This window comes from Panthera uncia, assembly GCF_023721935.1.
Source record: "Panthera uncia isolate 11264 chromosome A1 unlocalized genomic scaffold, Puncia_PCG_1.0 HiC_scaffold_17, whole genome shotgun sequence".
Lineage (NCBI taxonomy): Eukaryota > Metazoa > Chordata > Mammalia > Carnivora > Felidae > Panthera > Panthera uncia.
The window spans coordinates 127,273,533-127,286,608 of NW_026057577.1; the positions used below are offsets into that span (position 1 = coordinate 127,273,533).

Sequence of the window (13,076 nt, forward strand, 5' to 3'; positions counted from 1 at the left end):
GTTAAAAAAAATAAGCTGGCAGAACAGAATAGTACCTATAATTTGGGTCAACTGAACCGACCAGTCATAGCATTTTTAAAGGTAACTACAAATAGTGTCATTTCATCATTTCACGAAGGAAGTGTGCTAATAAGGGAGGAAGAAAAATCAGGACTCGTGAATAGGTTCTGGGGATCTATCACACAGCACGGTGACTATAGTTAGCAATACTGTGCTGTTCAGTTGAAAATTTCTAAGAGGGTAAGTCTTCAATGTTCTCACCCCCCACCACCACGGTCATTCAGTGGCATGATGAGGGTGTTAGCTAACTCAGTGTGCTAATAATTTTCCAATACATATGCACATCAAATCATCATGTTGTACACCTTAAACTTACACAGTGTTATATATCATTCACATGTCAATAGTTGGGAGAAAGAAAAGCACTCTGCTAGCATGTTTATGCATGGCACAATGTCAGGTAGCATGGAGAATATGAAAGATGTGCATGTACTCCAGCCCTGAGGCAAGAATGGCCTGCAAGCTCTCAGGAATTTTCAAGGCAAGGAATATGATCAAGATCCAAGGGGACAAGATAGACACTTAAAGACCAAATAAAAATATCAAGTCATGTTCTGCATATCATCTCATTTAATCTTCACAACAACTCTTTAAGATCGGTGTTAATATTCCAAGTTTACAAACTGAGACAAGTGAAGCTCAGGTTACATCAATTGTCCAAGGCCATGATGCAGTAAATGTTGGATTCAGCTCATGTCCTCTCGACCCCCAAGCCCATGGCTTTGGCTGCTGTGCCACTGGCTTCACATCTTGCAAGGAGGCAGATTCTGATGGAATCAGAACTCACCACCACTGAGAACCACGGAGAGGCTTTCTCCTACCTTCTTTAAGTCTTCCATCCTCTGCAGCCGATCCATTTGGGAAAATAGTCTTGACAAAAATCCCCATCTGTCCTCGAATGCAGTCTCGACCTCCAGCAATGCTAAAGCCAAGGCCCTACACCCCAAGCAGAAGGGGGTCCAGGTTGTCATTGCAGTATTTGACTGAGGGCATCTGTTTTTGTCTCAGTATTTCACTGAGGGCATTTTCCCATTGTAGTATTTAACTGAAGTCTCCTTCCCAACTAGGCTCAGAGTTAAGATAACCAGCTATGAATTTGTGTTCCCTTCTCTATTTCCTTCCTCAGATCTATTTGCAGTGCACTGGGTTTGCATTATGTTAAAGGGAGAAAGTTTTACACCGAAACATGAAATTGCCAGTATTTGACAATCTTTGATCTCCAAAAATGGCAATTTCACATGGATTGATTAATAGCTCAGGAGAGTCATTTCACACAATTTAGGGGCCATACTTATTTTATTCTTTTGTTTCAGTACTTCCATGTTGTATCAAGATGGATGTTTTGATATTTGTATAATATCAAGGTATTTGTATTATTATCTTTATGATAATGGCAATGCTATGAAATTCATTCAAAAGGGTAAGTAGGAATATGCCCCCTGAAGCTACAGGGGTGGCCTTTCTTTCAATAGTAGTAAATGTTGGAACATTCACTCCACCCTCAACTATACCCTAGCTCCCAGGTGCCGGTGACTCCCTAAGTCATAAGGATAAAAGGGCATGATCATGTCAAATCCCACAGGAAAGGAGCAAAGGAATCCACTCAAATCTACATAAAGGCCACTTAATCTATTCCTCTTTATACCTTTTAATTTTTATTTCATGTAAAAACAACAACAAAATTCACCATTTAAGAAATACACGCTAACAGGGGCGACTGGGTGGCTCAGTCGGTTAAATGTCCGACTCTTGATTTCGCCTCAGGTCATGATCTCACAGTTCGTGAAATTGAGCTCTGTGCTGACAGCACAGAGCCTGCCTGGAATTCTCTCTCTCTGCCCCTCCCCTGCACACAAACTCTCTTTCTCTCTCTCTCAAAATAAACAAACGTTAAAAAAAAAAAAAAGAAATATATACTAACATTCACTTGGAGGACAAAACTGCAGAAGGGAGCTCACCTTGCCTTTTTCTTTGTATAGGCCAATGATGGAGATGACCGATGGCCGAATGAGTCTCCAAGGAGATTCCACCTGAGTGGTGCTTAGGGAGCGGGTGGACTTCTTTACAATCTGGTATTCCTAGAAGTCAGCACATGGCAAGGTCAGGGACAGTCTCATTTATCCTCCTGTGGCCTCTGGCATAAAAATATATTCAGGTTTTGAAAACCTCAGTTGTCTTTTGGGTGACACAGACATTTCTCCCTGCTCCACCTCTGGTCCAGCAGCTTAAAGGAAGTTTATTATCAACAACACTGGAGGAACAGCCCTGGCTGCAGTAGGTTGCCGTGCCTTCCACTGCACATGAAGAGCTGCATGGCGGCTGTTGGCACTCAGTGCTGCTCTTTGTACCCCACAGATCCGACTCTTCTTGCTTTCTGGAATGGAGTGAGGAACCAGAAGCCAAAAGGCCTCAGAGATGTAGGAGGGCCATCCTGTGGCCGGGTTCTCCCTGGAAGCCATCCCTTACCCCCATGCCAAGTTCACAATCATGGTTAGAAAGTATCTTGCCATTTTAAGCTTAATTCACTCAACCAAAAACTTAGCAAGCCCTTGTTTCTTATAACACCCAAACCGTAAATCCTGACAACTATTATTCTGTACAAAACACCCTGGTGAGAAATGCAGCAGCTTCGGTTCTAATCCCTCATGTTTGGAAAATAAAATTCTTTCCCAGAAGCCACACCTTCCCCTTTATGGCACGCAAGAGCTTGAATCTCAATCCCTCTCCTGTCCATCACCCACATGTACGTGTGTGGAAGCAGGGTACACTATTTATAACATGAATGAGAGATAAAGAAAATGTAGGGCTAAAATCTTCTACAATTTAGCTCCTTGCTATTCTTCTTAGAATAATAAATTTCTTAAATGAGACAGATATTCCAGCATAAGCAAAAAAGGAAAAAAAAATAACTTTGTGCTTAATATGAGAAAAGAGACATCAGAAAATAGTTGCTATCCTTAATTAGTATATTCTACATTCAAAGGTAGAAATGAGATGTCTGCTAATGATATTTTTGTATTCCTGGCAGCTTAGAACAATTATATTTTTGCAGTTTTACAAAATATCTGCCAGCGATGTTGGCTTCCCAGACTCTGATTCATTTAAAAAATGTTGGCTTGGCAAGGTTACTACCCTTTTACTGAAACCATCATGGAGATAGGCAGACATAGCCTATGGGTTTTCAACCCTCAAATATGGAGGTTCATGTGTGGACTTAGAAGGGAATACTCTCTCACCACCAATCTCCAGCAGCACCTCCTTCCATCCCCCTTCTGGGAGCCCATGGGAACCAGAGGTCTGCGTGCTTCATTGCTCTCCTGATGTGTTTCAGGGATCCCATTGCATTTTTTAGACCTCTGCTGTCCAATATGGCAGCCACTAAGTCACCTGTCATGGTCTATATTTAAATAGAGATTAAAATAAAAAATACACGCCTTAGTGTCACTTGCTACTTTTCATGTGCTCCGTAGACACACATGGCTACCACAGTGGATAGTAGAGACATAAAACATTTCTATCACTGCAGGAAGCTGTATTGAGTAGCTCTACTCTAGACAATGCTTTGTAGGGGAGGGAGAGAGAACAGGGAAAATTTTGAAGGGTGAATCCTGGGAGAAAAAGAAAAGGGCAGAAAAAAAGACAAGAAAAAGGACAGTTTGAAAAGGGGAAAAAGTCTTTCCTTTAAAATCTTCACTAGCCTGTGCTTTCTGGAAGCCTGGTTACAAATAAGTATTTCTGGGCTTTAAATAATAAATATGGTCAGGTTTCTCAGCAGGTCAGTTAAGAAATCGCCACCTCAGTGCTAGACATCCTTGGCTCTGATGGCAGGAAACCCTCTCTCACTTTCCACACTAAACTAAAATAGCCCACAATGTGGCTCTCCTACAACTTTCTGATCCACCCCCTGACTCTGCCGGCCCAGTTGGATCATTCTGAGCAGGCCATAGGCTCGTCTCTAGTCAAGGGTTTGGAGGAGTTTTAACCAGGACCCATGCAAGTTTTTTGCTCTGCTTTTTCTCCATGTCCCAACTCAAGTTGTCTTTGGGTAGATTCCACACAAAATAACCTGATCAGCAACTGCCTATGGAACGTGGGCACTTACTATTTTACTGGGTAGGTAAAACTTTCTTTATAGTGATTCTGGCATATCACTTTGAGCAAAATATTCAATCTCTTTGAGATTCATTGGCCTGTCAATAAAATGGTGATGATACACCAAAAGTAATGACCCAACCCAGATGACCAGTTACACGTCCTTTACGACTTTACCATCTGTGAGTCTACATGAGCTTATGGATGTCATTGCTGCTACCCTCCACCTCTGCTTTGTTGTAGGCAAGATGCCAATGGCTTCTCTGGCTGATGATGCCAGGACTCAAAGAACGCTCCACAAGTTTCCCAGAGACTGAGCCTGCCTTCAACTTGGTTAGGAGCTGTCTCCCCTTTTGACTGTGTTGAGGATGATGTAATTGAGGAAGAGCCTCTGTGAGGAATTATGGAGCTCTGAACTCTTATGAGGCAGGCCCTGGAATATTAACATCACCACCTACTTCACCCCTATCTGCAGCCCCACTGACCTTGCCTGTTTGAGTCATTACTGTGTAACAGGTAAAATCCCAGACACAGTATAGGCACACACATGCACTCCCTCTCTCTCTCTCATACGACCCAACACCCACCCACCTACCCAGCTGGTGGTTATGCTGACACCTGACGCACCCACTAAACAAGCGATGGTGGTTGACCACAGACCGTGAGGCGCCACTGTCTCCTGGCAGTTGAAAGCAGCTCTCAGTTCCAAAACACACAGTAGGAAGGGGAGCAAGATGTCGAGATCCAACAAGGGATTATTTTTCTCTACTGTTCCGAATACTAGGCTGACTTCCTTCTAACCTCCATGGATAGACCTCGCTCTCCGTGCTACATCTTTAGTCCCAAATACCCCTGCCCACACAGATGGGAAGTTCTTCATAACACGGCTATTCCTGTTGGTCTCTGAAAGAGTAAATATTTGAAAGCCTAGAGACCCAGGGGTGGAAACATGCTCTTACATCCCTAACTGGGCAACTTTGTATGAGAAAACAAAAGGTTCTATGGTATTGTCCTACCTGTGATGTTCCAGTAGAGTCCAGCAGCTGGGGAAGAGAGTGCTTTCTGCCATCTCGGGAGACCTCCAACATTCTGGCCCGCAGGTCCCCATTTCGTACCATCAATTCATTATATTCTTCAACAGACTCTAGACGGTGTACACCCCCTTGAAAAAACGGGGAAAAACATGGTTTGATACGAGATTTAAAGAATCTTATCAGAGCATCATATGCATAAACTTGTTGCATTTATGTCCACACTTCATGGTTTTCATAAGGCCTGGTGTCTCATACTTTTAAAGCACTGAGCTCATTGCTTTCTACCAATAAGCTCTGCCTAAGCTGGGTGTATGTTGAGGCCATTAATGCCATATTGTGAAGAATGTGCCAGTTTTTGAAGGGACCAGACGGGATATGGGAAAATGTATGTTTCATCCAAGTAAGATGTAGCCAGGGTCGATATGGCAATAAATGATAGTGAAAATGCCATCAGTATAGGTGGTTTTCTAGTGATGGAGGAACATTATTCTGTGGTTGGCATAGTTCCATTCTTGTGGCAGGTGGTTTTTTTCACTTAATGACTTTTTAAATAACCTTTTTATTAAAGAGTAACAATTTACAGAAATATGCACAAATCATATAAGTGTATGGTTTCAAGAAATTTCACAAAGTAAATGTTCTAAAAACCAACACCCAGACCAAGGAATAGAATACGATCAGAACCCAAAAGCCATTTTTGCACCACTAACCACCCTTCACCCAGGGTAACCATTATCATGACTTCTAATATCATAGATTACTTTTGCCTTTTCAAACTTTATATAGATGAACACAAATGATAAATACTTTTTTTATATCTGGCTCCTTACTCTTAGCATCTGTTTGTGAAACATTGGCTGTTGCTAATAGTTTGTTCATCCCATTTCTGCATACTATTTCATTGTATAAACATGCCACAATTTGGCTATGCATTCTGTTGTTGATAAACATTTGGTTTATTTCCAGTTTTAGATCTAGAACAAGGGTCAACATTTTCTTTTTCGTTTTTCTTTTGTAAAGGCCAGATAGTACATGTTTTAGGCTCTATGGGCCATGGGTGGCCTCTGCTGCATAATCTTTAAATGTTTTTTTTTTTTTTTTTTTTTAACACAACCCACTGAAGATGCAGAAAGCATTTCTAGCTTGTGGTCCATACACATGTAGCTGTGGATGGTGGTTTGCTGACCCAAGATTTAGAATATACTGTTATGAAACACTCTTATAAAAGTCCTATCTGTGGGGTGCAGACCTAGGAGCGAAGTTGCTGAGCTACTGGTACACATTCACCTTTACCAACGTTGTAACATTCATGTGTGAGTCCAAGTTTCCCCACGTCCTTGTCACATTTGGTAGTGCCAGTTTAATTTTAGCCACTGTGGTGGATATTGTAATGCCACTTCAAGTTTGTTTTTTATTTAACATTTTATTTTCAAGTAATTGCTACACCTGATGTGGGGCTTGAACCCACAATCCTGAGGTCAAGAGTCAAAAGTCACACATTCCAGCAACTGAGCCAGGCAGGTGCCCCTCACTGTTTTTTTTTTTTTAATGTTTATTTATTTTTGAGAGAGACAGAGACAGAATGCGAGTGGGTTGGGACAGAGAGAGAGCGAGACACCGAATCTGAAACAGGCTCCAGGCTCTGAGCTGTCAGCACAGAGCCCGACGTGGGGCTCGAACTCACGAGCTGCGAGATCATGACCTGAGCTGAAGTCGGAAGCTCAACCGACTGAGCCACCCAGGCGCCCCTCATTGTGGTTTTTAATTTACATTTCACTGATGACCAATGAGACTGAGTTTCTTTCAAATATTTATTGGCTGTTTTACTTTTGAAAATTTGCAGAGTGGCTGTTTTTTTATTTTTATTTTTATTTTTATTTTTATTAAGTTGTAAAGTGCCTGTTCAAGTCTTTTGTTTATTTATCGGGTTTCTGTCTTTTTGTTGTTGATGTATAGAAGTTTTTATTTTTTTATTGTTAACATATTTTGAATATGAGTCCTTCATGGGATCTATGTTCTGTAAATCTTTTTCCATCTTTGTGACTTCCTTGCCTTTTCACTCTTAATGGTATTTTATGATGCAAAAATTCGTAATTTTAATATTGTATAATATATCAATTTTTCCCCTTATGCTTAGAGCTTTTGTGTCTTAAATTTTTTTTTAATGTTTATTTATTTTGAGAGAGAGCAAGTGAACACAGGTAGGGGAGGGACAGAGAGAGAGGGAGAGAAAAAATCCAAAGCAGGCTCCATGCACCAGCACAGCGCCCAATGCGGGGCTCGAACCCACAAACTGTGAGATCATGACCTGAGCCCAAACCAAGAGTCCGAAGCTTAACTGAGGCACCCGGGGGCCCCAAGAAATTTTTACAGTAATTTTTAAAGAAACCTTTATCAATACCTAGTTTATATTATATGCTTTTTAAAAATAAGATAATTTAAGGGACTTTAATCTTAAATGATGGCTTAATTACATTGAATATGGCTATAATCATACTACAGTGTCTACATTATACATTCTATATGTATATATACATATGTGTGTGTATAGCTATATACACATACAGATTCTTTGTAATATTAAGTTCTCCTAGACTATGTAATGTTTCATTTGATGACCTAAAATTCAATTTACCTAAACATTTCTCAGAAAGTTTTTCATGGAATAAAAAAGATGATTCTGTAGCCTTTTAAAAATAATATATTGAGTTTTTAATAGTGATGAAAAGTTGGAAGAGTGAGGATACAGTTATATTAACAGGAACATCACTAAAAGCTTGGTTTTTCAAAAGCTACATATTAACTTTGTGATACAGATTTTCAAACACCTGAAACTCCTTTGCAATCAAAGAGAAATTTCCATTTAAAAAGATCACAAACCTAAGGGATTAATGTGGATAAATCAAAAATACCAAAATGAAAAGGGAACCCTGCTGGCAAAAAAGGAAGTATGAAGTAAGGAAAATTCAGGTTAGAATATCAGGAAAAATGTTCCATAAAATGGCTTTAGTCATTTTGGAGCCAAGCTAGGCAAAAATCTTAGTGAAAATGGCTGGAACTTCTTTATAGAATCTCCTTAATAATTCATGACTTACTAATTCATGGCCAGATTAATCCATCTTGGCAAGCTTACTCATCTGAAAAAGATTTATTAGAAGAAAGTGCCTTCTGAGTCAACAGGGAGGCACTTGCCTCAACAGAAGAGAAACCACATACGGTAGTGTCTGTAGATAATATACTGATACGTAAATACCAGAGTGACTCACTGTTAGAAAATACGAAGTAAACATCTAAGTTTACAGGACAAATTAGCAGTTGATCGCATTAAAATCTCCTGTATTCAAATGTCTTTAGACTGAACCATATTTCACAGCACTGAATGAAGACTCGTAAGCCTCTTTCATAGATCTCAAATTGCTTTTCCAGCCTTATCTCCCACTACCCTGCTACACGAATTCTTTGCTTCAGCCTGCTGATTCTCAAAGGAGCAGATTTGTCCTCCTCCCGCATCCTTTCCAAAACCGGGGAGCCTATAAATATCGCTTGATATTTTACCTCACTTTGCCGCCATCGGCTCCCACCCTGAGGGGCTCCTTACCCCTAATCTCTCTGACAAGTTCTGCTGGTTTCAATCATTGTTCCTGTTGAGTTACCGGATCTTTCAGATGGCTGAGGAGGAAAAACAGTTGCCAAAAACTTCTCTAACCAATTTTCCCCCATTGCCCCTAAACATTTCTCATGCATTTTCTCCCTAGTCTACACCGTTGTTTTCTTCCTCTTTGGTTCTGTCAAATCTTGCCAAGATACTGGCCCTCCTTTATCTTGTGTCCTCTGGATGCCTCCCCTAAGTGCCACAACCCAGAAACACTCTCGTTCGAGCCTTATCATGGCCTTCAAGTTCTCGAGAATATTCTTGTCTGACCCTCCTCAACCATCTTCCTCTGTTGAGAGGGAAAGAGGAGACAACGATGATGAATTGATGTTAATGACGGCAATGTGACAACAGTGGCAGCTATCATGTGGGCTATTGCTACCATATTCGGGAGTGGCCATGCCACATTCATTCTCTCCATCTTTCAACTGAGACGGTACACTGATTCCTAGAATAAAAGTAATTTAGAATCCTCATTTTACACATGAGGATTCTCTCTTTCATGAAGAAAGAGAGACTCAGAGAATTCAAGTCATCGGTCTCAGGCCACATAGCCTGAGGGACTGAGGAACTGAGGCAGAGCTGGGAACTGAACACTGACTTCTCCCTGACTTCGTGCATGTTATATACATAGTTCCTTATTATGGCCGCAGATGTCTGGGAAGGAAAGGAAGGGAGGGTGACATCCATTTGTGGCAAACAGTAGCCAGCCCTGGATTTACTACTCAGCTGAATGTACTGCTTGTTCTAAATTAATAGTATAAACAGTGTTAGAGATTTATGATTTGAAAGGTCCCCAGCTACATCACCCTCCCCACATCTGTATCTAGAAAGCCCCAGACTGGGGAGGAGGATTCTCTTCAAGAGTCTCAGGAAGCCAAGGGGTGGAAAGGAGAACTGTCTGGGAGGCAGATCTTTTTGCTGGCACCGGGTGACCTTTGGGATTCCCTTAGCTTCTCCGGTCTCATCCATAAAGCGAGGAATGTGACTGTACGGGTTTCAAAGGTCCCTGACTTTTCTCCAGAGCTCTGTGGCCCCCCTGAGAACTGTTAATAAGGTGTTGATTAACTCTGCTATGACAGCTGCCCTAAAGATCTCTGTCTGCTATGCCCCCGTGACTCCCAGGAGCCCAGCACACAGAAGGTAAATGTATTTCTCTTAGTCGTACCTCGGGGGCTGCAGGGGGGCTTGGTTGTCCTCTCCAGACGGGGACCTTGGGCACCACATCTGTCCTACGACTTACCAGCCTCTGGCCAGAGTACATTGTTTTGTCACAACCCCCTGTTCAGGTGTATACTGCTTAATGATTATGAGTTACAAATACAAACTAATTCACTTTGTTACTCGGGTTTTTAAAGACAAACAGATGTATTTTGTGGCCCTATACTGGTTGCTTTACTTGAGAATAACTCAGCAGAGGGCCAGGCAGTGTTGGGGGGCGGTGCTCCTGGCTGTCAGGCACAGACACCACCCCTCGCCACCGATCTGTGTGGCAGGAAGGGACTGACATTTCTTGGCTGGCTACTTTGATGTGTTTTGTTTGTTTCCTAATGTGCTCAACCTTTCAAAGTCAGATTATCTCCTTTTTTTCAGGTGAGGGAGTGGAGGTTCAGGGGCTTTAGATAACCAGCCCAAGGTCATATGAGATGTCTTTCACAGGTGGGCAGCCAGGACTGGCTTCTCCAACAGGCCAGCAGAAACAGTGCTGAGGGCCCACAAAAAAGCTTTAATTATAAGAATAGTAATGGAGAGAGAATAATGAATCCAGCTTGAATCTTCGCAGCCATAAAACATAATTTTTAGTGTTTTTAATAATTTTTAAAAATTTTATTTATTTTAAGAGAGAGAGAGTGAGAGAGGGAGGGAGGGAGAGAGGGAGAGAGGAAGGACATGTGTGAGAGTGGGTGAGAGGCAGAGACAGAGGGAGAGAGAGAGAATCCCAGGCAGCCTCTGCACTGTTGGTGCAGAGCCCCATATGGGGCTCGAACTCACAAACCACAAGATCATGACCTGAACTGAAATCAAGAGCTGGGCGCTTAACTGACTGAGCCACGCCGGCGCCCCTTTAGTTTTTTTTTTAATAGGAAAAAGAGCCCATCAAGGAGACAGTGCCTAGGACGCACGGGTCATAACGGGTCTCTGCACATGGCCTCTGCTTTCGACACTGACTTTTCCTCTCAAGGCCTAGGCCAGCTACTATGAGGCTATACCCAGGAAACGGGAAATCTACTTGTTCCCAAAAGCTTCAACTCCTATCCCATTTTTCCACCTGCGTAGTTGAGATGTAGATTTCGTAGTAAATAGCTCACTGCCCCTTGTTCTGGTGGACCAAAGGCTTGGGGAGAGGGACATGTGCCCAGAAGATAGGCCAGTAGGAATACGCCACAGCGAATGGGTCACCTGAAGTCCTGTGGAAGTAAATGATCAAGTTTAAGCAGAGACAAACAGAGATTCACAAACTTGACAGTCACTTCATTATGACTCAAGTAAAAATATTCACGTGGGCAGCCGGGCTGAATGCGGTTTTATGCTTGGGGCATGTACTACCTAAAGGAAAAACAATTTTGAGGGTATAAGGGGACAAAAAGAGCTCATTCTGTTAATGACTTGATCTTCCCACTCCTGAGGCTGGAAGCTGACAGGCTATACCAGGCAGAGTTCCGCTTACCTGAAAGGCGACTCTTGAGTTTCATCTTACTGCTGCCCTGCTTGGGACTTTCCAGGTTTCCCTTGGGTTCCTCGGGGCCACACGAATCTTGGGGCTCATCTGTCCCAGGCATCTGAAATCAGACAGCACAGAGCTGACGGGAGAGGCCAGCCTGCAATCATTGATGAGGTCCCTCTCCCAGGATTTATCTCCAGGCTTCAAGTGCAGCAATACAGGTATCACGTGGGCAAAAAGGTTCCTGGGATCAAAGCACAAGCCCTCAGATGACCTGGAACCACAGAGCCTTCTGCCGGCAAGTTCCTACTCAGCACGCTACCTCGGCTGCACAGCAGAGAAACAGGAGGTTTCGAAGTGGAAACGGCCCCAGAGGCCATTTTATTTCTGGAGAAAACTTGTTGGTCAAGGTCACCCAGGTGGTCATGAAGACACAACTAACTATAGCCCAGGTTTCTTGACTTGTGGGTGAGTGCTTGTCCCTACAGTGCAAATTGCAAGAAATATTAAACCAGAAATTTAAATTAGATTCTAAAACACAGTAACACGTTAACTTTGTGGAGCCAAGTAAGTACACCTCTTGGGCCAACCACACTGTCTGTGTGCTATACTCCCACGTACGGGTTCAGCACTGCCCAGGCGACGTGCAGGCAGCCACATACAGTCAGCCCACACGTCTGCACAGTGTGCACCTATGCTCTCGGACCCTAAGGGACAGTACAGAAAGAAAGGTCCCAAGGTCTGTAAGGTCCTCTATCCGAGAAAAGCCAAACAAGCTAACAATGACCAATTACATTTATTAGAGAGGAAAAGGAGACTCGTGTGTTTGAGAGCCCGTATAAAAAATTGGGGAGGTAAATTTATATGTACATAACTTATGAGATAGATCAAACAATGAGCTTTCCCATTTGAAATTTTATTTTCCTTTGAGGTTTTGAAGGGAAAAAGTCATGTTAGTTAAAATAGGTAGGATTCACATGAAGAAACATATGAACTTTAAAAAGACATAGAAGATATCCTTTAACACTTCATGGTCATTGAAAGTCATGTAGTTATGATGTAAAAACAAACAAACAAACAAACAACCCAAACCCTGAATGTTAACAGATAATAAAAATTATACATTGTGTATCAAATTCAGTATATGATAATGTATAAAGTAAGCAGTAAGAGTAATCTCTGAGGTAAACCCCACCTCCTTCTCAAGTTCCCCTCCCTCCTCAAATTCACCTATCTTTTTGGATGAGAAAGAGGGGAGGAGAAAAGGTCTGAGAAATGAGGAGATGTAGGTAAGTTGAGGAAGGGGCCTGGGAAAACAAATTCATCCTGATATATAAAAACAAAGATAAATTTGGTGAATCCCTATTATAATGTCAGGGATTGGCAGGTCTCCAGGTTTAAATTATTAAGTAAAGGCAAGACTGGAATCCTGAGGATGATTTTAGAGATTCTCAAGAGGGATGTCTTTCCCAACCCCAAACTGCAACATTTAATTCACACCCAGTGCAAAAGAAGCCTCTTGGAGACATGCCAGAGATCTGGGGCACAGGAGGAGACATGCAAATAGGAATAATCT

At 42.1% G+C, this 13,076-nt stretch overlaps 1 protein-coding gene across 4 annotated transcripts in view; it reads right to left on the minus strand.

Annotated features, from left to right (window-relative positions):
* PDZD2 (PDZ domain containing 2) overlaps positions 1–13,076 on the minus strand; it is a 363,661-nt gene that overhangs the window by 38,161 nt on the left and 312,424 nt on the right. For 3 of the 4 annotated variants that reach the window (XM_049648230.1, XM_049648231.1, XM_049648233.1), the window contains 4 exons: positions 11,507–11,618; positions 5,169–5,314; positions 2,019–2,138; positions 882–996 (listed from right to left, as the gene is read on the minus strand). In XM_049648230.1, the coding sequence (XP_049504187.1) occupies positions 882–996; positions 2,019–2,138; positions 5,169–5,314; positions 11,507–11,618 (493 nt within the window). The other variant, XM_049648234.1, reaches the window with a different exon arrangement.